The sequence below is a fragment of the Oncorhynchus mykiss genome, chromosome 16, assembly GCF_057628025.1.
Source record: "Oncorhynchus mykiss isolate SJ-2025 chromosome 16, ASM5762802v1, whole genome shotgun sequence".
Classification (NCBI taxonomy): Eukaryota; Metazoa; Chordata; class Actinopteri; order Salmoniformes; family Salmonidae; genus Oncorhynchus; species Oncorhynchus mykiss.
The window spans coordinates 7,109,192-7,136,588 of NC_143037.1; the positions used below are offsets into that span (position 1 = coordinate 7,109,192).

The 27,397-nt window shown below is 40.7% G+C and overlaps 1 protein-coding gene across 3 annotated transcripts; it reads left to right on the forward strand.

Moving 5' to 3' along the window:
• On the forward strand, positions 1-26,793 carry LOC110492810 (cadherin-related family member 1a-like). Of its 3 annotated transcripts, XM_090201839.1 has the most exons (17): positions 18-184; positions 558-656; positions 1,765-1,910; positions 2,068-2,118; positions 2,243-2,332; positions 2,669-2,755; positions 3,661-3,777; positions 4,930-5,073; positions 5,502-5,580; positions 5,755-5,855; positions 7,378-7,584; positions 8,556-8,708; positions 10,657-10,821; positions 14,137-14,204; positions 16,623-16,851; positions 20,476-20,730; positions 23,933-26,793. In XM_090201839.1, the coding sequence occupies exons 1-17, from the start codon at positions 112-114 to the stop codon at positions 24,548-24,550; spliced, it is 2,682 nt and encodes an 893-aa protein (XP_090057965.1). In that variant the 5' UTR covers positions 18-111; the 3' UTR covers positions 24,551-26,793. The 3 variants fall into 3 exon arrangements, with proteins under 3 accessions (XP_090057963.1, XP_090057964.1, XP_090057965.1); XM_090201837.1 differs by lacking the exon at positions 23,933-26,793 and adding an exon at positions 21,581-21,945 and having other exon boundaries at positions 1-656; XM_090201838.1 differs by lacking the exon at positions 23,933-26,793 and adding an exon at positions 21,712-21,945 and having other exon boundaries at positions 1-656.
• Positions 26,794-27,397: the final 604 nt, after the last annotated feature.

Sequence of the window (27,397 nt, forward strand, 5' to 3'; positions counted from 1 at the left end):
GAAGGACACTGACTCCGTTCCACTCAGCCTCTCAGCCGGTCTCCCCTCTTCCTGGTCTCTACCTCCACCCTGTATGATCCTGACAAACCGTCTTCTGCCTCCTCCATCAGGATGAAGAACCAAAAGAAAAAAAGAGGGTTTATTTTTCTCTTAGTCTTCTTGGTTACTCTTCCTCCCTCGTTGGGTAGGTTTTTATTTTCTCTGTCCTGGTCTTTGTCTTGATATTGGGAGTTCACTGGGTTTTCTTTACCTTCTGTCAGATAATACCATTTTCTTAACCTCTTTTGACTTTAAACTGTCTTGTTTCTCTCTGCTTTCCTGCCGTTTCAGGAAGTGAGTACAATAATTCAAATGGAATATTCAGATAAACAGGACCACAGGTGTCAGACGTAACTGAATTGATTATGACCGCATGTGTTATAATTTCTGTACTGTATAAAAGTTTACTCGTCATCCATAGATTGTCATCTAACTTTTTTTTTGCGATTGTGAATACGCTTGATAGTGCTGTTTTGTTATAAGTGACACATTTCGATTCATTTGTTTTTCTCCACCAGGGCAAACGTCAGACTATGCTCCCTATTTCTACGACAAAGGACCGAGCAGCACTGATGGCAATATGGCTCTCTTCAGTATCTCAGAAGACACACCAGTCGGTAAGTGTTGTGAACAATTAAATAAATGAGATGATTATTTAATATAATTATTCAATTGAGTCAGTGAAGTTGTGAATTGATAATATACAGTATGTCATGTGGTTTACAAATAGCATGTATAATGTGGCTAAATTAAAAGAAAATCACAGTGTGATGGATTTTGTGTTTCAAGAACAGTGTTATACAGTAGTTAAGGATCAGACCTGGCTTCAAATACTATTTGTAATAATTTCAAGGAGATTATTTGTGCTTCGTTGAGCTTGCCTAGCTTCGTTGACCAACAGAATAGTCCCAAAACTGCAAACCCTGCACTCCATGCAGGCGAGAGCAAACACAAAAAAATATTTGAAAGATTTCAAATAGTATTTGAACCCAGGTCTGCTTGTGATGGACTGATCAGTGATCACTTGAGCAGCATTGAGCCTTAGATTTATCACCATAATGCCCTGCAGAGGACGGTGACGCGCGCTAACAAGCTTAGCCAGGGAAAATAATAACGAGGCATGGGTGGCTGTCAACAATAGGAAAAACAATCAGACAATACTACGGAATGCAACATTTCCAGGTTTTCCAGAAATCCCACTTGGAGGAATACCCAGATTTCCTGCTTGTTCCTGGTATTCTGGAAAACCTGGGTTTTTGGGAAAGGTTACACCTCAGAATTCCTATTCCTAAACAACTATGTCTAGGTCAGGTTAATGGTGCTGTAGGATATGCTCTCCTGTACAACTGGAGGTAGAGATGGGTTACCTTTCATGTATTTGATAGGTAATGTTATTACCAAATTCGGTAACACTTTAATATTTGAAGAGTAGCTACATAAAGACTTCATCACACATTCATAAGCATTCGTAACTCATACATGAGCATTCATAAGCATTCATAACAGATTCATAAGCATTCACCACACATTCATAAGCATTCATAACACATTCATAACACATTCATAAGCATTCATAATGCATACATAAGCATTCATAACACATACATACGCATTCATAACACATTCATAAGCATTCATAACACATTCATAAGCATTCATAACGCATTCATAATGCATTCATAACAGATTCATAAGCAGGTGCTATCTCTGTCTCTAACCTTACAGGAACACAGGTATATATCCTAAATGGCACTGACCCAGAGGGGGATGCCGTGTGGTTTGGCCTGACCTTTGAGAAGGGCACCAGAGAATACCTGAGAGTGGACCCCAAATCAGGAAACATAACTCTCATTCAGGAACTAGACAGAGAGGTGAGTGTAATGCAGGGAGCTTTGAGAAAACTATATCTCTGGTAATCTCAGCAACCCAGAACCAAGTCTGCCGTCTGTCGCCAGAGACTATCATTACCCCCTAGTACCGGATGTGCTATTTAGAGTGCTGTTAACAACATGTTCTTTGTTTTGTCAGAAACAAGGTGAAATCTCAGCTCTCGTTAGCATAACAGATGGCCGGAATAAGGTGAGCTGAGCTTTGACAACAACATTCGTCTCTTCAAATGTATAGGCCAGTACACATACCAAATAATCATCCCTGGCTTCTCAGCCGGGCTGTTGTGATGTCATCTGTTTGTTCCTTCCTTTAGGTTGTCGAGACGATACGGGTGTTTGTCACCGATGCCAATGATGAAGAACCAGAGTTCCAGAACCTGCCTTTCGCCGTAGATGTCCCAGAGGTCAGTGTTAAACCCTCATCGGCATACAGACAGCTCTGTCTTTGGTTTAAAAGGTCTTTAGAGATAATGTTAAGTGATAACGACAGAGATGTCAATATTGGTTTCATGTCTTTAGAGATAATGTTAAGTGATAATGACAGAGATGTCAATACTGGTATCATGTTTTTAGACATAATAGGGCGTCACTACCCCAGGGGCCTGTCTGACATGCTGGCAAGTAATGACACCGTTATTAAAGTCTAAGCAGATATGTACTAGATAAGTAAGTGCACAAGCACTTATCTAGTACATATTCTATTTAATGTCAAATGCCATCCATGTCTGTGTCATCTGCAGGACACTCCAGCTGGAAGCAGCATTTACAGAGTGCAAGCGGTGGATAAAGACATGGGCTCTGGAGGCAGTGTCACCTACTACTTACAGGTGAACAACGTCCATTAATCACTAAAGAAGAAGAAAATGGTCTGAAACAGGAAGGGACTATATGAACCCTCAAATTTTTTTTTAATTTTTGTTGCTACGTGTTTGTTTATTTGACCTTTATTTTAGTAGGCAAGTCAGTTAAGAACAAATTCTTATTTTCAATGACGGCCTAGTGGGTTAACTGCCTGTTCAGGGGCAGAACGACAGATTTGTACCTTGTCAGCTCAGGGGGTTTGAACTTGCAACCTTCCGGTTACTAGTCCAACGCTCTAACCACTAGGCTACCCTGCCGCCCCGTGTCATAATGAACACAGTCCTGGTTTGTCAGAGGGTTCAGTGTTAGTGAGTGCTCTAATGTAATACAGTCTATACGGAGGATCCACTTTCATACTGTAGATGAATGGTAAGGCCATGTCTTTAATCAACACAGGAAGTGAACCATCCTCGGAGAGAAAACCATTCATTTTTTTACACTGGAGTGGAGGCAGGAAATGGTGTTACTTTAGTGGATTACATTTCAATTACATTTCAGCAAGGTGTCGAGGGCTTAGCCGGAGCTTAGGGCTGCTTTTGGCCATCAGCAAGCAAACAGCCTTTGGCACCGTTCATATGTCGACTGGGAGATTCACAAAGCAGATTCTGGAGTCTAAAACCATCCTGATGATTTTAGATATCTGAAAGAACAACAGTAGAAAATGGTTGAACGGCTGAAATGTAACGTTTTATCCCTCTTTAGGCCTGGATTTGATGTGTGATGTGGTCTTGGTTGTACTTCAAGTGTATTTGAAATGTCATTGAAACCAAACAGTTAATTGAATGGCGAGTGCTTAGTTAGATCTGTCCTAGATCTCAGCGTACATCATCACAACGAAGGGTTTTACTGATGGTCCTGTGTCTGTTCACAGGGAACTCCTACTACCAAGTTCACCATCGACGGCCACAGTGGGGTCCTGCGGATCAAACCAGGCGAGACGCTCGACTTTGAGACGACAACGTTACACTTTGTGACGGTGGTTGCCAAGGTTAGATGGCCGCTAGCTATGTGTCAATCAATTATTTTTGTAATTTTTGTATTTTTATGAAGGCCTTTTTTTTTTATACAGCAGTTGTCACAAAGTTCTTTACAGATACCCAGCCTAAAACCCCAAACAACAATGTGTCATCCCAATCTATCCTCTCCTCTGAGTCCTGGGGGAAGGAAGCTTTCCTTCTATTTCTGTTCTCTGAGTCCTGGGGGAGGGAAGCTTTTCTTCTATTTCTGTTCTCTAAGCCCTGGGGAGGGAAGCTTTTCTTCTATTTCTGTTCTCTGAGTCCTGGGGGAAGGAAGCTTTTCTTCTATTTCTGTTCTCTAAGCCCTGGGGAGGAAAGCTTTTCTTCTGTCTCTATCCTCTTCTCTAAGCCCTGGGAGAGGGAAGCTTTTCTTCTGTCTCTATCCTCTTCTCTGATCCCTGTGGGCTGGGGGTCCCTCTGTCTTTAAGCCTCAGGGGGAGGATCAGCTCCTCTCCTCCATCCTTGGATCCGTCTCTAAGCTCTCGGGGAGGGTCTGCCCAGATTATTTAAGGCCACACTACGGCTCGGCCCTTGATCCCACACCATGGCAGTTGATTGACTAATTGTCTCGTGTGAAGGAGCATGTTGTTTAGGCCCTTTACTGTACGTTGAGTGTATTTTCATGGGAGCCAGATTCTGAAGTTCACACACAAATAGAAAGCTGTTGAAATTCACATATCTAGCAGATGGAGATGTGTGACACTGAGTTCTCAGCCTGAAGTGTCGCTCCTTTCGCAATTGAAGAAGGCCTTTTTTCTTAGGGCGATGGAGGAGGTGGTACTCCTCACTAAGCAAACAGTGTTACATCCTTCCACGCAGAGTATTTAATTTTTTTGGTATTTAATTAGGCAAGTCAGTTAAGAACAAATTCTTATTTTCAATGACAGCTTACTGGGGAACAGTGGGTTAGTTAACTGCTTTGTTCAGGGGCAGAACGACAGATTTTTACCTTGTCGATCCAGCAACCTTTCGGTTACTGGTCCAACGCTCTAACCACTAGGCTACCTGCCGCCTTGTTTAACTTATGCAAACAGTACTGTTGCTTCGCAATGGTTTTTAGCGCTAAATAATCAGTCAGCACATGTGTCGTCGTCCAATGTCTAACCTTCTGTTGTATCCACCAGGATGGGGGTGGGCAGTACAAAGGGAAGCATCAGGTGTTGACATCTACAGCCACCATAACCATCAACGTCCTCGACGCCCAAGACACTCCTCCAGTCTTCGTTGGAACTCCTTACTTTGGCTACGTCTACGAGGTCTCACTTCCTGTAAGTACAACACAACCTTCTTACTTTGGCCACATCTACGAGGTCTCAGTTCCTGTAAGTACAACACAACCTCCTTACTTTGGCTATGTCTACGAGGTCTCACTTCCTGTAAGTACAACACAACCTTCTTACTTTGGCCACATCTACGAGGTCTCAGTTCCTGTAAGTACAACACAACCTCCTTACTTTGGCTACGTCTACGAGGTCTCACTTCCTGTAAGTACAACACAACCTGATGATCCTCTGGTCTTTCAAACATAGGTTTTAAAACTTTTGGGAACTTTTGCAAGCCATTTCTTTATATTCAATAAATTGTACTTTAATTATTTTGAATATCATGTCGCCGTATTAACATACAGTATGTTCAACAGATTTTTTGGAAAACTTTTCCAAGCCATTTCTTTATGATGTATAATTTCTATTTGCAGGGTTCTGAAATAGCCACTGTGTTTGCCAAAGATGGTGACGAAGGAAACCCTAATCCTATTCATTACTCTATTACCAATGGTAAGTTGGTAATACACACACACACACACACACACACACATCACAAACTGATAATAACCTATCATTGTCAGCAGTTGAGCATGTGTGTGTCTACAGTTTCACAGGTATTTGTGATTTCTGTATGCGCCATGATTCACATACTATGGTGATGTTCTTACCTTTCTCCTCCTTCAGGTAGTGAGGATGTCTTCACCATCAATATCACAACTGGTTGTATCAGCCTAACAACTTATCCAGTCACTCTGAGGAATGAATTATATGAAATCAAAGTCAAGGTAATAAGAGCTTTCTTATTCTGTTATTAGTGTCAGTGCTCTGTTAATACGGTGTTAGTGCTCTGTTATTAGTGTCAGTGCTCTGTTATTAGTGTCAGTGCTCTTTTATCACATTACTATTGCTCTGTTATTACGGTGTTAGTGCTCTGTTATTACAGTGCCAGTGCTCTGTTATTACAGTGCCAGTGCTCTGTTATTAGTGTCAGTGCTCTGTTATTACAGTGTCAGTGCTCTGTTATTAGTGTCAGTGCTCTGTTATTACGGTGTTAGTGCTCTGTTATTACAGTGTCAGTGCTCTGTTATTAGTGTCAGTGCTCTGTTATTACGGTGTTAGTGCTCTGTTATTACAGTGTCAGTGCTCTGTTATTAGTGTCAGTGCTCTGTTATTACGGTGTTAGTGCTATGTTATTACAGTGTCAGTGCTCTGTTATTAGTGTCAGTGCTCTGTTATTAGTGTCAGTGCTCTGTTATTAGTGTCAGTGCTCTGTTATTACAGTGTCAGTGCTCTGTTATTAGTGTCAGTGCTCTGTTATTACAGTGTCAGTGCTCTGTTATTAGTGTCAGTGCTCTGTTATTACGGTGTTAGTGCTATGTTATTACAGTGTCAGTGCTCTGTTATTAGTGTCAGTGCTCTGTTATTACGGTGTCAGTGCTATGTTATTACAGTGTCAGTGCTCTGTTATTAGTGTCAGTGCTCTGTTATTACAGTGTCAGTGCTATGTTATTACAGTGTCAGTGCTCTGTTATTAGTGTCAGTGCTCTGTTATTAGTGTCAGTGCTCTGTTATTAGTGTCAGTGCTCTGTTATTACGGTGTTAGTGCTATGTTATTACAGTGTCAGTGCTCTGTTATTAGTGTCAGTGCTCTGTTATTACGGTGTTAGTGCTATGTTATTACAGTGTCAGTGCTCTGTTATTAGTGTCAGTGCTCTGTTATTACGGTGTTAGTGCTATGTTATTACAGTGTCAGTGCTCTGTTATTAGTGTCAGTGCTCTGTTATTACGGTGTTAGTGCTATGTTATTACAGTGTCAGTGCTCTTTTATTACAGTGCCAGTGCTCTGTTATTACAGTGTCAGTGCTCTGTTATTACAGTGCCAGTGCTCTGTTATTACAGTGTTAGTGCTCTGTTATTACAGTGCCAGTGCTCTGTTATTACAGTGTTAGTGCTCTGTTATTACAGTGTCAGTGCTCTGTTATTACAGTGCCAGTGCTCTGTTATTACAGTGTTAGTGCTCTGTTATTACAGTGCCAGTGCTCTGTTATTACAGTGTCAGTTCTCTTTTATTACAGTGTTAGTGCTCTGTTATTACGGTGTTAGTGCTCTGTTACATGTTTAGCACATCTTTTTTATTGTCTGATCTCTTTCGCTTGTGTGTGTATCTCTCTCTCTCCTCTCTCTCTCTCTCTCTCTCTCTCTCCTTCTCTTTCTCCTTCACTCTCTCTCTCTCTCTCTCTCTCTCTCTCTCTCTCTCTCTCGTGCTGTTGCTGCCATTCTCTCTGTCTCTCTGTCTCTGTGTCTCAGGCCACTGAGCTGGGGCCTAGCGAGGAGCTGTTGGACTACAATGCCATGACTATGGTGACGGTTCGAGTGGTGGATCTCAACAACCACCCTCCTACCTTCTACGGAGAGAACGGGCCCCAGAGCCAATTTGAGGTGACCATGTATGAGCACCCTCCAGAGGGGGAGATCCTCAGGGGGCTGAAGATAACGGTCAACGACTCTGATCAGGTACTGGAAGGCAAAGTCTGTTTCCCAAATCGCACCCTATTCCCTATATAGTGCACAACTTTTGATCAGTGCCCTGTGGGCCCTGGTTAGAAGTAGTCCGTTATATTGGGTAACATTTCGGATACAACCGGAGACATTCTATTTCCCACCTCTCGTACTTTCATGGAAATGACTCCTTTATGCTTCGTTATAGGCGTTGAGCCTGTCTCCTAAACATGTTTGTTAGCCCAACCCCAGAACACTTGACTGATACTAAGGGTATTGATAGCTCCAACGATGACTTTAGTGCTACAATCCACGTTGTGTTTTATTAATGGGTGCTGGTTGTGTTATATTATGTGATGTATTTGGCCGTAAAAATCTACATTTCATAAAGGAGGCTTTCATTAACCCCCCCCCCCCAGACAGAAACACAGAGACACACAGAGAGACACACAGAGAGAGACACAGAGAGAGACACAGAGAGACACACAGAGAGAGACACAGAGAGAGACACAGAGAGAGACACAGAGAGAGAGACAGAGAGAGACACAGAGAGAGACACAGAGAGAGACACAGAGATACACACAGAGAGACACACAGAGAGACACACAGAGAGACAGAGAGAGGAGGGACACACACACACACACACACACACACACACAAAACAGTATGTGACATTATGTAAACCCATTTTAGAAATCAATATCTTGATCCCCATATTTGCCCAATAATACTATTAAACATCCCAGGAATGTCAATAGTTAATTTAGATTAAGATGGCTGTCATTATCATCATTATTCCCAGAATTCTCATCTGCAATTTTTTTTACATTATATAATAATTGTATCCATTGACAGTTTTTTTTCCCCTCTCAGCCCATTAGATAGATTAAAATGATTGTTGTCAAACAGAGGTCAGAGATCTTGGTATCTGCCATGAATGTTGTCATAGATGGCAGATTCATGTAGGTGTGTGTTTTCTCTGACAGGGGGCGAATGCTAAATTTAAACTGAGATTGGTGGGGCCTGGTCGTGTACTCAGAGTGGTGCCCCAGACGGTCCTCAATGAAGCACAGGTCACCGTCATCGTTGAAGACTCTGCTGCCATCGACTATGAAAAAGGCAAATCCTTAACATACAAGGTATTTCACACCATTTTCAGCTGCATTTACAGTACCAGTCAAAAGTTTGGACACACCTACTCATTCAAGGGTTTTCTTTTAAAAAACAAAGATTTTCTACATTGTAGAATAATAGTGAAGAAATCAAAACTACGAAATAACACATTTGGAATCATGTAGTAACCAAAAGTGTTACACAAGTAGCCACCCTTTGCCTTGATGACGGCTTTGCACACATGGCATTCTCTCAACCAGCTTCACCTGGAATGCTTTTCCAACAGTCTTGAAGGAGTTCCCACATATGCTGAGCACTTGTTGGCTGCTCTGTGTCTCACAAAGACACAGCGGTTGGAACCCAAAAATCTCAAATTTGGATTTCCACCGGTCTAAGGTCCATTGCTTGTATTTCTTGGCCCAAGCAAGTCTCTTCTTATTATTGGTGTCCTAGAAGGGGTTTCTTTGCAGCAATTTGACCACGAAGGCCTGATTCTCACAGTCTTCACCGAACAGTTGATGTTGAGATTTGTCTGTTACTTGAACTCTGAGGCATTTATTTGGGCTGCAATTTCTGAGGCTGGTAACTGTAATGAACTTATCCTCTGCAGCAGAGGTACCTCTGGGTCTTCATGAGAGCCAGTTTCATCATAGAGTTTGATGGTTTTTGCGACTGCACCTGCATTTTTTTTAAAGTTCTTGAAATGTTCCGTATTGACTGATGTCTTAGAGTAATGATGGGCTGTCGTTTCTCTTTTCTTATTTATTGAGTTTTTCTTGCCATATTATGGTATTTTACCAAGCAGGGCTATGTTCAGTATATCTTCTACCTTGTCACAACACAACTGGCTCAAACGCATTAAGAAAGAGAAAGAAATTCCACAAATTAACTTTTAAATTAACAAATGAACTACCTCATGAAGCTGGTTGAGAGAATGCCAAGAGTGTGCAAAGCTGTCATCAAGGCAAAGGGTGTCTACTTTGAAGAATCTAAAATCTAAAATATATTTAGATTTAACACTGTTGTTCTGGTTACTACATGATTCCATATGTGTTATTTCATTGTTTTGATGTCTTCACTTTTATTCTACAATGTAGAAAATAGTACAAATGAGAAAAACCCTGGAATGAGTAGATGTGTCCAAACTTTTGATTGGTACTCCATGACAAACTGGAATAACAAATGTTTGATCCTAAGAGGGACAATGTAGATTGGATATGATTTTATTTTGATGGTACAGAAATTACTAGGTATTTACTAAGAAATTACAATGGTAATTATACAGTTAGAAATTACAATGGTAATTATACAGTTAGAAATTACAATAGTAATTATACAATAAGAAATTACAATGGTAATTATACAATAAGAAATTACAATGGTAATTATACAATTAGAAATTACAATAGTAATTATACAGTTAGAAATTACAATGGTAATTATACAGTTAGAAATTACAATGGTAATTATACAATAAGAAATTACAATGGTAATTATACAGTTAGAAATTACAATAGTAATTATACAGTTAGAAATTACAATAGTAATTATACAATAAGAAATTACAATGGTAATTATACTGTTAGAAATTACAATGGTAATTATACAATAAGAAATTACAATGGTAATTATACAATAAGAAATTACAATGGTAATTATACAATAAAAAATTACAATGGTAATTATACAATAAGTCATTACAATAGTAATTATGTGGTAAGCAATTACATTGGTAGTTATACAGTAATAACCTATGACTTATAAAATAATAATAATTTAGCAGACTCTTTTATCCAAAGTCACTTAAAGTAGTGCTTCCATATATTTTGTATTTTTGACCCCAGTGGGAATCTAACCCACAACTCTGGCATTGCAGGCATCATGCTCATTCCTTCAACAATTATTTACTATAGTATAACAGCAAGAATAGCAGTGAGTATTTTATGGCTTTAACATAGCATTTTCCTCTACCAGTTACTGGCTGTGGAGATTGACACCCCTGAGAGGTTCAGTGCGACAGCTGACATTGTGATTCACCTTTTGGACACCAATGACAACACTCCCAGGTTCACCTCAGAGTATTACATCGCACGTATCCCGGAGAACTCCCCCGGAGGCTCCAACGTTGTGTCTGTCACCGTGAGTACATCTGGATTATTCAACTCTACTCAAACATCACTGCCACCAAAATATGATTATGTAATCTCACAACAATAATCCACCGATAGATGGATATTAATGGTTATGGGTAATTGGAAGCTGAGAGGAAGCAGGGATTTCCAGCTTGAGGGATTTCCACAAAATGCCCGTAGAGACGTAATGCTTATATGATTGACTTTCTCCATACAATACTCAACTATGGAACCAGATTCAATAAATGCAAATAAATGTATTGAAACAACAATAATAGGAAAAAACAATACTCCAATATCAATTTTATTTCAATGTTGTTATCTGTATTTATTTTGGGATGAATCTGCTTCCATACTACGAGTATTTATAATGTTACACGACTAGTAGTTACCGTTTAGCAGGAATTAGAGTTGGTGAGAAGGAAACATTTCTTTAGGGTCAATCATATTGGCCTTTACACTGTGGTGTCCCTGTGGTGTCCCTGTGGTGTGACTGTGTCCTAATCACCCCAGGGAATGGGAGCCTAGTAGACAGACCCTGCTGGGGTGAAATCCTCCCCACATTGTTCGGTGTGTTTTAGCTTAGAGTAAGATCCTCTCTAGTGTGTTATCCTCAGACTGTTCCAATCAGCAAATGGACAGTGACCTTCAATCAATGACCTTGTGTCCCAATGGACTCCCTACTCAACAATATTGTCCCCAAAAATCAGTTGTTAAAACTATAAATATTAATGTGGAAATTGTTGTTATTATTATGAATAATATTGTTATGTAATATTGGAAAAATAAAATGTTTGATATGCGTTTATTTCCTGGGTGATTGGATACTTTTTAAAGAGCCCTGACATGCTTATGCATAGGTACCAAAATTCTAACTCCTCTCCTCTCTGTTCCGTTCCAACATTCTAACTACTCTCTTTTATGTTCCGTTCCAACATTCTAACTCCTCTCCTTTATGTTCCGTTCCAACGTTCTAACTACTCTCTTTTATGTTCCGTTCCAACATTCTAACTCCTCTCCTTTATGTTCCGTTCCAACATTCTAACTCCTCTCCTTTATGTTCCGTTCCAACATTCTAACTCCTCTCCTTTATGTTCCGTTCCAACATTCTACCAAAATTCTAACTCCTCTCCTTTCTGTTCCGTTTCAACATTCTAACTCCTCTCCTTTATGTTCCGTTCCAACATTCTACCAAAATTCTAACTCCTCTCGTTTATGTTCCATTCCAACATTCTACCAAAATTCTAACTCCTCTCCTTTCTGTTCCGTTCCAACATTCTACCAAAATTCTAACTCCTCTCCTCTCTGTTCCGTTCCAACATTCTAACTCCTCTCCTCTATGTTCCGTTCCAACATTCTACCAAAATTCTAACTCCTCTCCTCTTATGTTCCTCTCCAACATTCTACCTCCTCTCCTCTATGTTCCGTTCCAACATTCTAACTCCTCTCCTCTATGTTCCGTTCCAACATTCTAACTCCTCTCCTCTATGTTCCGTTCCAACATTCTAACTCCTCTCCTCTATGTTCCTCTCCAACATTCTACCTCCTCTCCTCTATGTTCCGTTCCAACATTCTAATTCCTCTCCTCTATGTTCCGTTCCAACATTCTAACTCCTCTCCTCTATGTTCCGTTCCAACATTCTAACTCCTCTCCTCTATGTTCCGTTCCAACATTCTAACTCCTCTCCCCTGTTCCGTTCCAACATTCTAACTCCTCTCCTCTCTGTTCCGTTCCAACATTCTAACTCCTTTCCTCTATGTTCCGCTCCAACATTCTACCAACATTCTATCTCCTCTCCTCTATGTTCCATTCCAATATTCTAACTTCTCTTTTCTCCTCTCTGTTCCGTTCAAGCATTCTACCAGGATTCTAATTTCTCTGTTCCCTTCCAGTATTCTGACTCCTCTCCTCTATATTCCTTTCCCAGCAATCTACCAGTATTCTGACTTCTATCCTCTCTGTTCCTTTCCAGCACTCTATCAACATTCTGACTTGTATCCTCTCTGTTTCTTTCCAGCACTCTATCAACATTCTGACTTCTATCCTCTCTGTTCCTTTCCAGCACTCTATCAACATTCTGACTTCTATCCTCTCTGTTCCTTTCCAGCACTCTATCAACATTCTGACTTCTATCCTCTCTTTTCCTTTCCAGCACTCTATCAACATTCTGACTTCTATCCTCTCTGTTTCTTTCCAGCACTCTATCAACATTCTGACTTCTATCCTCTCTGTTTCTTTCCAGCACTCTATCAACATTCTGACTTCTATCCTCTCTATGTTCTGTTCCAACATTCTAACTTCTATTGTCTCCTCTATGTTCTGTTCCAACATTCTAACTTCTACCCTCTCCTTTATGTTCTGTTCCAACATTCTAACTTCTGCCCTCTCCTTTATGTTCTGTTCCAACATTCTAACTTCTATCCTCTCTATGTTCTGTTCCAACATTCTAACTTCTATTGTCTCCTGTATGTTCTGTTCCAACATTCTAACTTCTATCCTCTCCTCTATGTTCTGTTCCAACATTCTAACTTCTATTGTCTCCTCTATGTTCTGTTCCAACATTCTAACTTCTATCCTCTCTATGTTCTGTTCCAACATTCTAACTTCTATTGTCTCCTCTATGTTCTGTTCCAACATTCTAACTTCTATCCTTTCCTTTATGTTTCCTTTATCTTTCCTTAACGTGCGTCCTCTCTATGTTCTGTTCCAGCATTCCAACATGTGTCCTCTCTATGTTCTGTTCCAACATTCCAACGTGCGTCCTCTCTATGTTCTGTTCCAGCATTCCAACGTGTGTCCTCTCTATGTTCTGTTCCAGCATTCCAACGTGTGTCCTCTCTATGTTCTGTTCCAATATTCCAACGTGTGTCCTCTCTATGTTCTGTTCCAACATTCCAACGTGTGTCCTCTCTATGTTCTGTTCCAGCATTCCAACATGTGTCCTCTCTATGTTCTGTTCCAACATTCCAACGTGTGTCCTCTCTATGTTCTGTTCCAATATTCCAATGTGTGTCCTCTCTATGTTCTGTTCCAGCATTCCAACATGTGTCCTCTCTATGTTCTGTTCCAACATTCCAACGTGTGTCCTCTCTATGTTCTGTTCCAACATTCCAACGTGTGTCCTCTCTATGTTCTGTTCCAACATTCCAACGTGTGTCCTCTCTATGTTCTGTTCCAACATTCCAACGTGTGTCCTCTCTATGTTCTGTTCCAGCATTCCAACGTGTGTCCTCTCTATGTTCTGTTCCAACATTCCAACGTGTGTCCTCTCTATGTTCTGTTCCAGCATTCTAACTCTCTTTCTCGTTTTTTGCATTCCAGGCCAATGATCCAGACTCTGGCCTTTGGGGTGAAGTCAAGTACTCCATCTATGGATCCGGATCTGATTTGTAAGTACAGTGGAGTCCTGCCAATACCAATGATTGTTGAACATGAAGATTTGAATAAAATCCATTAATCTGTTGGTGTGGAGCCAGTTGAATAGAACAAAATGGGCAGAAATGATCACTTAAGCAATATAATAATTTGTTATGCCTGATTATGCGTGAGGACAAACGTGGGGAAACCCGCTGGGTCTTTGTATTGGGTCCCAATCGCTCAAGCAACAGTGATAGAATGGTAGAAAAACGTGGGGAAACCCGCTGGGTCTTTGTATTATTGGGTCCCAATCGCTCAAGCAACAGTGATAGAATGGTAGAAAAACGTGGGGAAACCCGCTGGGTCTTTGTATTGGGTCCCAATCGCTCAAGCAACAGTGATAGAATGGTAGAAAAACGTGGGGAAACCCGCTGGGTCTTTGTATTGGGTCCCAATCGCTCAAGCAACAGTGATAGAATGGTAGAAAAACGTGGGGAAACCCGCTGGGTCTTTGTATTGGGTCCCAATCGCTCAAGCAACAGTGATAGAATGGTAGAAAAACGTGGGGAAACCCGCTGGGTCTTTGTATTGGGTCCCAATCGCTCAAGCAACAGTGATAGAATGGTAGAAAAACGTGGGGAAACCCGCTGGGTCTTTGTATTGGGTCCCAATCGCTCAAGCAACAGTGATAGAATGGTAGAAAAACGTGGGGAAACCCGCTGGGTCTTTGTATTGGGTCCCAATCGCTCAAGCAACAGTGATAGAATGGTAGAAAAACGTGGGGAAACCCGCTGGGTCTTTGTATTGGGTCCCAATCGCTCAAGCAACAGTGATAGAATGGTAGAAAAACGTGGGGAAACCCGCTGGGTCTTTGTATTGGGTCCCAATCGCTCAAGCAACAGTGATAGAATGGTAGAAAAACGTGGGTTCACAGTGAATAAAGTACAGCGGAGTATATTTTATATGGCTTTTTCCGGCAATAGATGTGAAAAATTTAAAAAAGTAGTGTAAACGGTGTTTACTTGTGTCTACTCTCCACCCAGACCTAACAACAACGCTCACCATCAGATGAACCAACCTCCTACTGACTGATCAGTCTCAGAGAGATTCACATTTTTCATGGCATTCCATCTGTGATTATTGTGGATAAAAATGAATGAGTTTGACTTGGGTTAACTAATCCTGCTCCAGGTCAACCATCTCTCAACTCAGATTCTTCCCCTTTGATTGGAAGATGGGAGAAGACAGTATTTCAGTATTAGGTTGGCTATGCTTGTAGCTCTTCTCCTCCCTCCTGTAACAGCTTACTCTTAAGATTGGGGCACGATACTGACTGGTTAATCTTGTAATTGGATTGCAGGGTGAAAAATAGCCTGCCAGGCCTGGATGTCTCGTGTAGAGAGGGCCAATTAACATGCAATGTGGCAGCTGGAGCTCTGCTATGGAAAGCAATACAGGCAGAACATTGAAAAAATAAGTGTCAAGTTATCTTCCAGTTTTGCTTGCCGTCTTGACGCAGGAAGTAAATGATAAATGTGTGAAAGTTAACAGTTTGCCTTGTATTTGTTAATTTTCACAGGGAATACGTTCTAAAAAAAGAAAATGTTGGAAAATGGCTGAATATGTGCCACTTTAACAGAATATTGGACAAAAAAAAATGTGTACTGGACAAAAAAATGACCTTGGTGATAATACAGAATAATTTATCATCTGCAACACGGGTCTTGATATATTTTCCCCATGAGATTTAATCCAAGATTAAACTGTTGTGCACAGTACATACAGTAGTGCATAACCTTGATTGTTACATAACTCCCAATATACTGCTAATGCACTGCTAAAATACTGCCAATATACTGCTAATGCACTGCTAAAATACTGCCAATATACTGCTAATGCACTTCTAAAATACTGCCAATATACTGCTAATGCACTGCTAAAATACTGCCAATATACTGCTAATGCACTGCTAAAATACTACAAATATACTGTAAAAAAATACTGCCAATATACACTCTTAGAATAAAAGGTACCAAAATGGTTCTTCGGCTGTCCCCTTAGGAGAACCCTTGATGGTTCCAGGTAGAGCCCTCTGTGGAAAGGGTTCTACCTGGAACTAAAAAGGGTTCTTCAAAGGTTTCTGCTATGGGGACAGCCGAAGAACCCTTTTGGGTTCTAGATAGCAACTTTTTCTAAGAGTGTACTGCCTAAATACTGCCAATATACTGCTAATATACTGACAATATATTGCTTGTATACTACCAATATACTGCTAATATACTGACAACATATTGCTTGTATACTACCAATATACTGCCAACTTACTCTTAATATACTGTCAATATAATGTTAATATACTATCAATATACTGCCAATATAATGCTAAAATACTGCCAATATTCTGCTAATATAATGTCAATATCCTGCTAATACACTGTTGTGTATTCCAGGTTTCTCATCCACCCGTCCTCAGGCATCATCTACACCCAGGCCTGGGCCACTCTGGATGCTGAGGTCAAGTCCAAGTACAACTTCTACGTGAAGGCAGAGGACACAGAGGGCAAGTACAGCCTGGCGGAGGTGTTTGTCACTGTCCTTGACATGAACGACCACGTTCCAGAGTTTGATGACAGCTTTGTGGAGAGGACCATGATCATCGGTGCACCTGTTAGGGTAGAGGTATGTACAGTGGCAATAAGATAGGATAAGATAGCACTTTATAGATCCCTAAAGTAGAGGTTTGTACAGTAGCCATGTGGTGTGTAGAGGTATATTCTAGAGCAGTGGTTCCGCAACGGTGGGGCTGTAATAGTAACAGTAGAATGAAGGTGCACTTTCACAATTGTGTAGTGCATCATCAGTGTTCCTCTTGTCATGTCAGTCATTGGAAACCTTCCAGAGCTATTACCAACTGGTCATGTCCAGATCAACTATCCCATGTTAGCTAACGTTATTTAGCTAGGTTTCTTAGCCTATACAGTGCATTCGGAAAGTATTCAGACCCCTTGACTTTTTCCACATTTTGTTACGTTACAGCCTTATTGTAAAAAATGTATATATATTTTTTCCCTCATCAATTTACACACAATACCCCATAATGACATCACAATACCCCATAATGACATCACAATACCCCATAATGACATCACAATACCCCATAAGCACAAAACAAAAACATGTTTTTAGAAATTGTTGCAAATGTATTACAAATAAAAAACTGTAATATTACATTTACACAAGTATTCAGACCGTTTACACAGTATTTTTTTTAAACACCTTTGGCAGCGATTACAGCCTCGAGTCTTCGTGGGTATGACGCTACAAGCTTGGCACACCTGTATTTGTGGAGCTTTTCCCATTCTTCTCTGCAGATCCTCTCAAACACTGTCAGGTTTGATGGGGAGTGTCGCTGTAGAAAAGGCCCATGGAGTTGGTGGAATAATCCTTTAATTCATTGCCATTTACTCAGCTGGGCCAGGGGCGCTTTAATTAGGTCAGGTGGAAATGTCTGACAGATCTCAACTCCATAAAAGGCGGAATTTGCCATCGCCTGATCTCGCTGCTTTCTCTTCCTTAATTACATCTGATCCAGAAGTTCTGTGCATCCATGAATCCACGTAAGTCCACCGACTCTGTTACCGTTCATCTGAACTATCTGTTGCGATCCGGAGATGGGCCATCAGTTATTGTTTATAGTTATTGCGGCTTGGAGCGCATGCTTCAAACATATTGTGTAATGTGAATTGTCAATGATCCCGGCCCTACGGATCCTCATAAGCCAATTATGCAATCGATATGGTTCATATGTATTGAAATTAATTATATGTACACATGAAGACAAGTGAAAGAGTGAAATGAGAAACATAATTGTTTGCTAACTGATTGACTTTGATAATGGGGATTATAGATTGAATAACCATTCACTGTTTGTATTCTTTCATGATTTATGATAAATAGTTACGAGCCTAAATGACTCGCGGATGATTACTATTGACTTCTTAATGAACTGAACTGTTGACCTCCCTAAAAAATTTTACTAATGAATGATATGATTTGATCTTTGATTATGAATTTGATTGAATACATGTTATTTGTTTCCTTTGTGATGCAACACAGACTACTCAGTAAATATACCACTTTATGGTTAAAGGAATTCCTGCCTCATTCAGATCCATTCCTCTGTCACCTGACACGTTTGGGATCAAATATGCTCTGAAAGCAAACATGTTGACATGAGTACCCTGATATCGGGTCATTTGTGCCATTCTGACACCTTCACTGTCAGTCATCCTACCTTTCCAGCTACCCACACAGATTCCACTAATCTTTCAGTCGCTGCACAGCTATTTTCGGGTCACTCCAGAGATGTTTGATCGGGTTCAAGTCCGGGCTCTGGCTGGATCACTCAAGGACATTCAGAGACTTGTCCCGAAGCCACTCCTGCTTTGTTTTGGCTGTATGCTTAGGATTGTTGTCCTGTTGGAAGGTGAACCTTCACCCCAGTCTGAGGTCCTGAGTGCTCTGGAGCAGGTTTTCATCAAGGATTTCTCTGTACTTTGCTCGGTTCATCTTTCTCTCGAACCTGACGAGTCTCCCAGTCCCTGCCACTGAAAAATATTTCCACAGCATGGTGTTGCCACCACCATGCTTCACCATAGGGATGGTGACAGGTTTCCTCCAGACGTGACACTTGGCATTGAGTTTGGCTGGGCGGCCAGCTCTAGGAAAAGTCTTGGTGGTTCACTTCTTCCATTTAAGAATGATGGAGGCCACTGTGTTGTTTTTGATACCCTTCCCCAGATCTGTGCCTCGACACAATTCTGTCTCCGAGCACTACCGGCAATTCCTTTGACCTCATGGCTTGGTTTTTGCTCTGATATGCACTATCAACGGTGGGACCTTAGACAGGTGTGTCCCTTTCCTATTCATGTCCAATCAATTCAATTGACCACAGGTGGACTCCAATCAAGTTGTAGAAACATCTCAAGGATGATCAATGGAAACAGGATGCACCTGAGCTCAATTTCGAGTCTTATAGCAAAAGGTCTGAATAATTATGTAAATAATGTATTTCTGTTTTTTTATTTGTAATAAATTAGCAAACATTTATAAAAAGAAAAAAACAGGTTTTGCCTTGTCATTATGTGGTATCATGTGTAGATTGATGAGTCAAAACATTTTCCCCAATGCTGGAAGGGGGGCCTGAGTGAAAAGGTTTGGGAACCCCTGTCCTAGAGTTGTAATGGTTCACTGGCCATCGGTTCGGTTTGATCCTAAACACTGTGTGAATCATTACACCCTAGTAAACACTGTGTGAATCATTACACCCTAGTAAACACTGTGTGAATCATTACACCCCTAGTAAACACTGTGTGAATCATTACACCCCTGGTAAACACTGTGTGAATCATTACACCCCTGGTAAACACTGTGTGAATCATTACACCCCTGGTAAACACTGTGTGAATCATTACACCCCTAGTAAACACTGTGTGAATCATTACACCCCTAGTAAACACTGTGTGAATCATTACACCCCTGGTAAACACTGTGTGAATCATTACACCCCTAGTAAACACTGTGTGAATCATTACACCCCTGGTAAACACTGTGTGAATCATTACACCCCTAGTAAACACTGTGTGAATCATTACACCCCTATTAAACACTGTGTGAATCATTACACCCCTAGTAAACACTGTGTGAATCATTACACCCCTGGTAAACACTGTCTGAATCATTACACCCCTAGTAAACACTGTGTGAATCATTACACCCCTAGTAAACACTGTGTGAATCATTACACCCCTGGTAAACACTGTGTGAATCATTACACCCCTGGTAAACACTGTGTGAATCATTACACCCCTGGTAAACACTGTGTGAATCGTTACACTCCTGGTAAACACTGTGTGAATCATTACACCCCTGGTAAACACTGTGTGAATCATTACACCCCTGGTAAACACTGTGTGAATCATTACACCCCTAGTAAACACTGTGTGAATCATTACACCCCTGGTAAACACTGTGTGAATCATTACACCCCTGGTAAACACTGTGTGAATCATTACACCCCTGGTAAACACTGTGTGAATCATTACACCCCTGATAAACACTGTGTGAATCATTACACCCCTAGTAAACACTGTGTGAATCATTACACCCCTGGTAAACACTGTACATTGAATGCTTGTTTTTGTTGGATGATAATCATCTGAAAGAACCGTTCCAGTCCAGCGCAATTTTTAAGTAAATAATGTGTTTCGTTTTTCTGCTTTTTCGTTTTTTTTATCCATTCAGGCCATAGATGCCGATGCAGAGTCGCCCAATAACGTCATTGAGTATTCCATTATGCAAGCTGAGCCGGACAACATCTTCGACATCAACGCAGAGACTGGAGAGATCAAGCTCAAGTCGTACATCAAGTCCATGGAGATCGTGCAGAACATCACCAAGCAGAAGGACTGCAGGTGGTCTCTGGTGGTCCAAGCCCGGGATCGAGGGTCTCCGTCCTTCAGCACTACCGCCGTGGTCAACATCGACATCACTGAGGCGGTAGGTTGAATATTTCCTGATCTTAACCGTAGAGTAATAACCCTAACCTAACTGCCAAACCCTAACTGCCTAACTACTTAATTTCCTAACCCTAACTGCCTAACTTCCTAACCCTAACTGCCTACTGCCGAATTTCCTCACCCTTACTGCCTAATTTCCTAACCCTAACTACCTAATTCCCTAACCCTAACTGCCTAATTTCATAACCCTTACTGCCTAATTTCCTAACCCTAACTGCCTAATTTCCTAACCCTAACTGCCCAATTTCCTCAACCTTACTGCCTAATTTCCTAACCCTTACTGCCTAACCCTAACTGCCCAATTTCCTAACCTTAACTGCCCAATTTCCTAACCCTAACTGCCTCGCCCTAACTGCCTAATTTCCTAACCCTAACTGCCTAATTTCCTAACCCTAACTGCCTAATTTCCTAACCCTAACTGCCTAATTTCCTAACCCTAACTGCCTAATTTTCTAACCCTGCTGTCACACCTTATTCATAGGCTGCTTACAGGGTAAGGAAATCAATAATTTGGGTAAACTAACGCCAGCAGCATTAGCTCTGTCAAGCCTGTTAAGTGATATTTTAAAAACAAACTCTCCTCTAATAGAAACATAAAGAAAGTGCTATTTCAATTGTTTATATTTTGTTTGTTTTTATATTGTAAAAATGTACATACTCATTAAGTGTATTTTTGTTTCCAAATTTGCATTCATTGATTGCATGAATTTTAAAGCCTACCTTCCTCTTTGTTAACTTTAACATCATATCCGAGAAGAATAGAATACCACAATATTATCTCTGTGTGAATATTATCTCTGTTGTCTTCTGTGTTGCATTGTGCTTTTCAGATCAAAGCTCGAATAATTGCAAACTTCCTGAACCTCATCAAGCGCCCATCAAATGTTATTGGACTTTTTTTGGGCATAGTCGGCTTCACAATCTTACTAACAATCTGTATATCCACTACCTTGTACTGTAGAACAGTGAAGAAAGCTCGCGTCAACCCCCAGGCCAATTTCATCAGAGTTATCCGAAGGCCCAAATGACCATGAGACCCATCCCACTGGACTATACAGACTACATTTTATATATCACCTTATTATGTCTGCAAGACATTACTTTATGATACTTTAAAGACAATATATTTTTTTTACTTCTTTGTCTGTAAAAGAGTAGCAAAGCACATTATAAAGGATAGGATTTTTCTATTGGATTCTTGTATTGGTATTTGGTATGTTATTAGGATCCCCATTAGCTGTTTACAAAGGCAACAGCTACTCTTCCTGGGTTCCACACAGAACATGAAAATTGACATAATACGGAACATGAATAGACAAGACCATCTCAAGGACGGCACTACATACTGGAGTACATTATATAGGAGAGTACTGGAGCACATTATGTAGGAGAGTACTGGAGCACATTATAAAGGAGAGTACTGGAGTACATTATAAAGGAGAGTACTGGAGCACATTATAAAGGAGAGTACTGGAGCACATTATATAGGAGAGTACTGGAGTACATTATATAGGAGAGTACTGGAGCACATTATAAAGGAGAGTACTGGAGTACATTATAAAGGAGAGTACTGGAGTACATTATAAAGGAGAGTACTGGAGCACATTATAAAGGAGAGTACTGGAGCACATTATAAAGGAGAGTACTGGAGCACATTATAAAGGAGAGTGCTGGAGCACATTATAAAGGAGAGTACTGGAGTACATTATAAAGGAGAGTACTGGAGCACATTATAAAGGAGAGTACTGGAGCACATTATAAAGGAGAGTACTGGAGCACATTATATAGGAGAGTACTGGAGTACATTATATAGGAGAGTACTGGAGTACATTATATAGGAGAGTACTGGAGCACATTATATAGGAGAGTACTGGAGTACATTATAAAGGAGAGTACTGGAGCACATTATAAAGGAGAGTACTGGAGCACATTATAAAGGAGAGTACTGGAGTACATTATAAAGGAGAGTACTGGAGTACATTATATAGGAGAGTACTGGAGTACATTATAAAGGAGAGTACTGGAGCACATTATAAAGGAGAGTACTGGAGCACATTATAAAGGAGAGTACTGGAGCACATTATAAAGGAGAGTACTGGAGCACATTATAAAGGAGAGTACTGGAGTACATTATATAGGAACAGTAAATAAGTACACACACACAAAGGTTTTGACCGGTCGTCATTGTAAATACGTTTTTTTTTCTTAACTAACTTGTAATATGATTATATGATCATATTGTAATATGATATTATATAAAACAATTATAGTTCTTTCATATCCATCTTTTATATTTGATTGGGATATGTTTTTCTACTCCTAAAAATGTATTTTTATCTACTTTATTTTTATCTCTATTTACTGTTTTGATCATATTGTCAAATTCTAGTGCTAGTATTATAGTATGTAGGACTTATTTTATAGTAATTCTCCTACGTCAGAGCATATTTTAAACAGTTTGACTATACTGAAGTAACAAAGATGAAGTCATTTACTTTCAAGCCAGTGTCTTAAACTCAAGGTTAATCCCTTTGTCAGAAGAAGAGTAATCTCTATTTTTCCATTTTTTTTCCTTCATATCCATGCAAATAATACTCTCAAACCAAAGACCCAGTAGCATTCAACGTAGGGCTTTAGGAACCTGTCACAGGAAGTTAATCCACAGTACAATCCTTATTGGAAAACATGTCACGGCGCGTGAACAAAAAGAACAAACTGTTCTGATGCACCTGCCACACGCCCGACAACAGTCAGTGTGTGTATGACCCAAATGGCACAGCCTAAAGTAGAGCACCACACCCTAAATCATATCATATCATACAGACACAGCAGTTTGGGATGAAAGGGTGTTTGGCAACGTATCATTACAGTGAGAACATACATTATTAGTACATGTATGGACTAGCTGTGGGAATTGAACTCCCCAACCCTGTTGTTGTTGTTAGCCCCGTGCTTTTACCAACTGAGCCACACAGGACTTCCTGCGGCCATCATGCTGCTAGCGTTATAGAGATGTTGTCTGTCTGGGGCTCCTCTGTCAGTGCTTGGCTCATGTCTGACCTCTGACCCTGCTGCTTGCCTGCATGCTTTTGGACCAAAATATGAAACGTTTTAAAACGTTTGATGATCTAGTCCCCGTGGATGGGCATGATTAAAAGTATTATCTTTGTGCTCTTTTACAGACTCAACTCAAGGGGCCTATGGCAGCCTTTTTATTGCAAAGTAGGCACAACCCAATGAAGGCCCTAGGCATGGTCGCTGGTGTCATTAGCATATTGGTAGGCGTCACTGTCTTGATCTCCACGGCTATGTTCTTGCGCAACACAAAGTCCAACAGGATAATGCCGGCGCGTCGCATCATCATCAGACGGAGACCGTCAAGAGACCGTAAGCCGTGGACGTTTAACGTACCGTTCCGTGGCGGCGGTGGAAATGACCCGTTGAACAAGTTTGTTGTAGGCGACCCGGAAGCAGGGAGTGTCAGCATCAACCCCAACAAAAACATCAGACCCCGGTGCTCTAGATCAAAGCCCAATCCTCTGCCCCCCAGAGCCCCCTGTCTGTCTCCTCCATCCTGTCCCCCTCTGTCCGCCGACCCCAGGCCCAGTGAGAGGCCCCGGGCTGCAGTGCCGACCGTCTCTGGGGCCCTGGCTTCAAAGGGCTCCAGGAGATCCAGCCAGAGCAGAGAGAGCAACATCAGCTCTGAGACTACTAGAATCCCCGTCAGCTCAGCCCTGGTCTCTGAACTCAAAAGGAGACTGGAGCAGAAAATCATTGAGAGCAACTCAAGCTATTATTGAACCTGATAGGTGTGGTGTGCTGGCGCTCTATCCAATCTGTCAGTAAATTGTCTGGACTTGCTTAATGTGCTCAGTCCTAGGATTGTAAAACTGCAATTGTAATAGAAGGTTGAGGACAGTAGGTAAATTCCCTTCAAAACTGTATTTGTTTTCAATGCAAGTCCTCTGTCAAAGCAATGTTGCAACACTGTCCTATTATTGAACCTACTGAATTCTAACGAGCTCTACACATTTTCTTCAAGATGTTATAACATAACGTTGGACACTTGGATCCATGGGCCCCGGTCCAGAATAGTGCAGTTTACAGGGAATAGGGTGTCATTTGAGACACACACCGTCCTCCAGAAATAACTAGAGATGTTTCTGCACTGCCATCTTGAGATGTGTAATGGGATCCTTGTTAGATACGTCTCTGCATTTCTGCCATCTTGGGATGTGTAATGGGATCCTTGTTAGATACGTCTCTGCATTGCTGCCATCTTGAGATGTGTAATGGGATCCTTGTTAGATATGTCTCTGCATTTCTGCCATCTTGCGATGTGTAATGGGATCCTTGTTAGATACGTCTCTGCATTGCTGCAATCTTGAGACGTTTAATGGGATCCTTGTTAGATACGTCTCTGCATTTCTGCCATCTTGAAAAGTGTAATGGGATCCTTGTTAGATAAGTTGGCAGCAATTCAATCTTGAAAAGTGTAATGGTATCCTTGTTAGATAAGTTGGCAGCAATGCAATCTTGAAAAGTGTAATGGTATCCTTGTTAGATAAGTTTGCATTGCTGCCATCTTGAGATGTGTAATGGTATCCTTGTTAGATAAGTTTGCATTGCTGCCATCTTGAGACGTGTAATGGGATCCTTGTTAGATAAGTTTGCATTTCTGCCATCTTGAGACGTGTAATGGTATCCTTGTTAGATACGTCTCTGCATTGCTGCCATCTTGAGACGTGTAATGGTATCCTTGTTAGATAAGTTTGCATTTCTGCCATCTTGAGACGTGTAACGGGATCCTTGTTAGATACGTCTCTGCATTTCTGCCATCCCGAGGGGAAACAACATGTTAACAAGAGTGACTAAGGGGGGAAATACTGGACCATGTCTGAGGAAAAGACTACTGCATATTTCTGTGTCATATTCCTGAAACGTTTAGTTTAATTTGCTTAAGACCCTGCAATGTTTTCAAGAATAGTGCTGAAATATATGATTAGGATTGATATGTAGCCTATGTTGCCAGAATGCAAAATGGAATTCAAATTACGGAATTAATTTTGGCTAAAAGGACGCCTCAAAATAGCCTCAATCAGCCTTGCTACTGTAGCTAGCTAGCTAGCTTGTTTACAATGATTTGATGCAGTCCAGACGGGCACTAGCAGATGGCATAATAGGTAACATATGGCAGCAAGGAGTTGGTGTAACTAGTGCCGCACGCCGGAGCCCCTATTCCTCTCTCCACTCACCTCTTCCCCACCTTTCTACTGATACAAACAAAGGGACTGCAGCGAGCAAGTCTCCATTGAAGTTTTCCAAAACAACTGTTTTCTTTAAAACACGTAGTATTTCTACTATCATGATTTTGTTGTAACAGTGAAAACATTTCGAATGCCCCATCTCTAAAAAATGTACCAACTTTGACTTGTGCGTCAGATCGAAGCAGCTATACGACACAGCTATAAAAAAAATAAACAAGAGATATTTTTGACAGGATAAATGCCATTGCTTAAAACACGAGTGCTCGTGGACCTGTGTTTGTGACATTCTAATGGTGTTTGTCATATTTAGATGAGTAGATGTTCAAGGATTATGATGTGCCACTGCCTGTTTCCAAGACAACAAAAACTCTTGCTTGTTTGAAATCAGTAACTTTTTTTTCTTTATTTTATTTTTATTTGTTTTGCTGAAATGCTTTTCTATTTCAAAAGGGTCTTCTTTTAATTTGGGGGGGGGGATTGGTGTTGGATTACTCACTTAAATGAAGGAATCATTTTGTTGTTTCAGTAAATATCAAACTGTATGAACGGAGATGTTGTAAAATTGGCCATAAACTAAAGCATTAATTTCCACGCTGTGCAAACTACATGAAAATTAATGGGATACATAACGATACAATATATTCTATATATGTGTGTGTGTATGTATGTATGTATATATTCAATAATAATAATGTATGTGGTGTAACACTTGCCTGTTTCTTGAAGTGAAATCTTGATTGTCTTTCTTTTTTCGTTTTGAATAAATGTATGAAAAATAATTGTTGTGATTTTGTTAGTTCATAACTAGCGAGATATACAGTACGTTTTAGATAACAACAATAAACGGAGAGAAGAAAAAATAAGTAATCCGCACACTGCTCTTGATCGTATCACTGCTCTTGATCGTATCACTGCTCTTGATCGTATCACTGCTCTTGATCGTATCACTGCTCTTGATCGTATCACTGCTCTTGATCGTATCACTGCTCTTGATCGTATCACTGCTCTTGATCGTATCACTGCTCTTGATCGTATCACTGCTCTTGATCGTATCACTACTCTTGATCGTATCACTGCTCTTGATTGTATCACTGCTCTTGATCGTATCACTACTCTTGATCGTATCACTGCTCTTGATCGTATCACTGCTCTTGATCGTATCACTCGTATCACTGCTCTTGATCGTATCACTGCTCTTGATCGTATCACTCGTATCACTGCTCTTGATTGTATCACTGCTCTTGATCGTATCACTGCTCTTGATCGTATCACTGCTCTTGATCGTATCACTGCTCTTGATCGTATCACTGCTCTTGATCGTATCACTGCTCTTGATCGTATCACTGCTCTTGATCGTATCACTGCTCTTGATCGTATCAC

What these genes read in the sequence shown, in the direction of transcription:
- LOC110492810 (XM_090201839.1), top strand. Translation starts at nt 112, where the DNA reads ATGAAGAACCAAAAGAAAAAAAGAGGGTTTATTTTTCTCTTAGTCTTC. An exon ending in TCTACGAGGTCTCACTTCCT is followed by an intron (nt 5,074 to 5,501) that starts GTAAGTACAACA and finishes TTCTATTTGCAG; the next exon opens with GGTTCTGAAATAGCCACTGT. An exon ending in CCAACGTTGTGTCTGTCACC is followed by an intron (nt 10,822 to 14,136) that starts GTGAGTACATCT and finishes TTTGCATTCCAG; the next exon opens with GCCAATGATCCAGACTCTGG.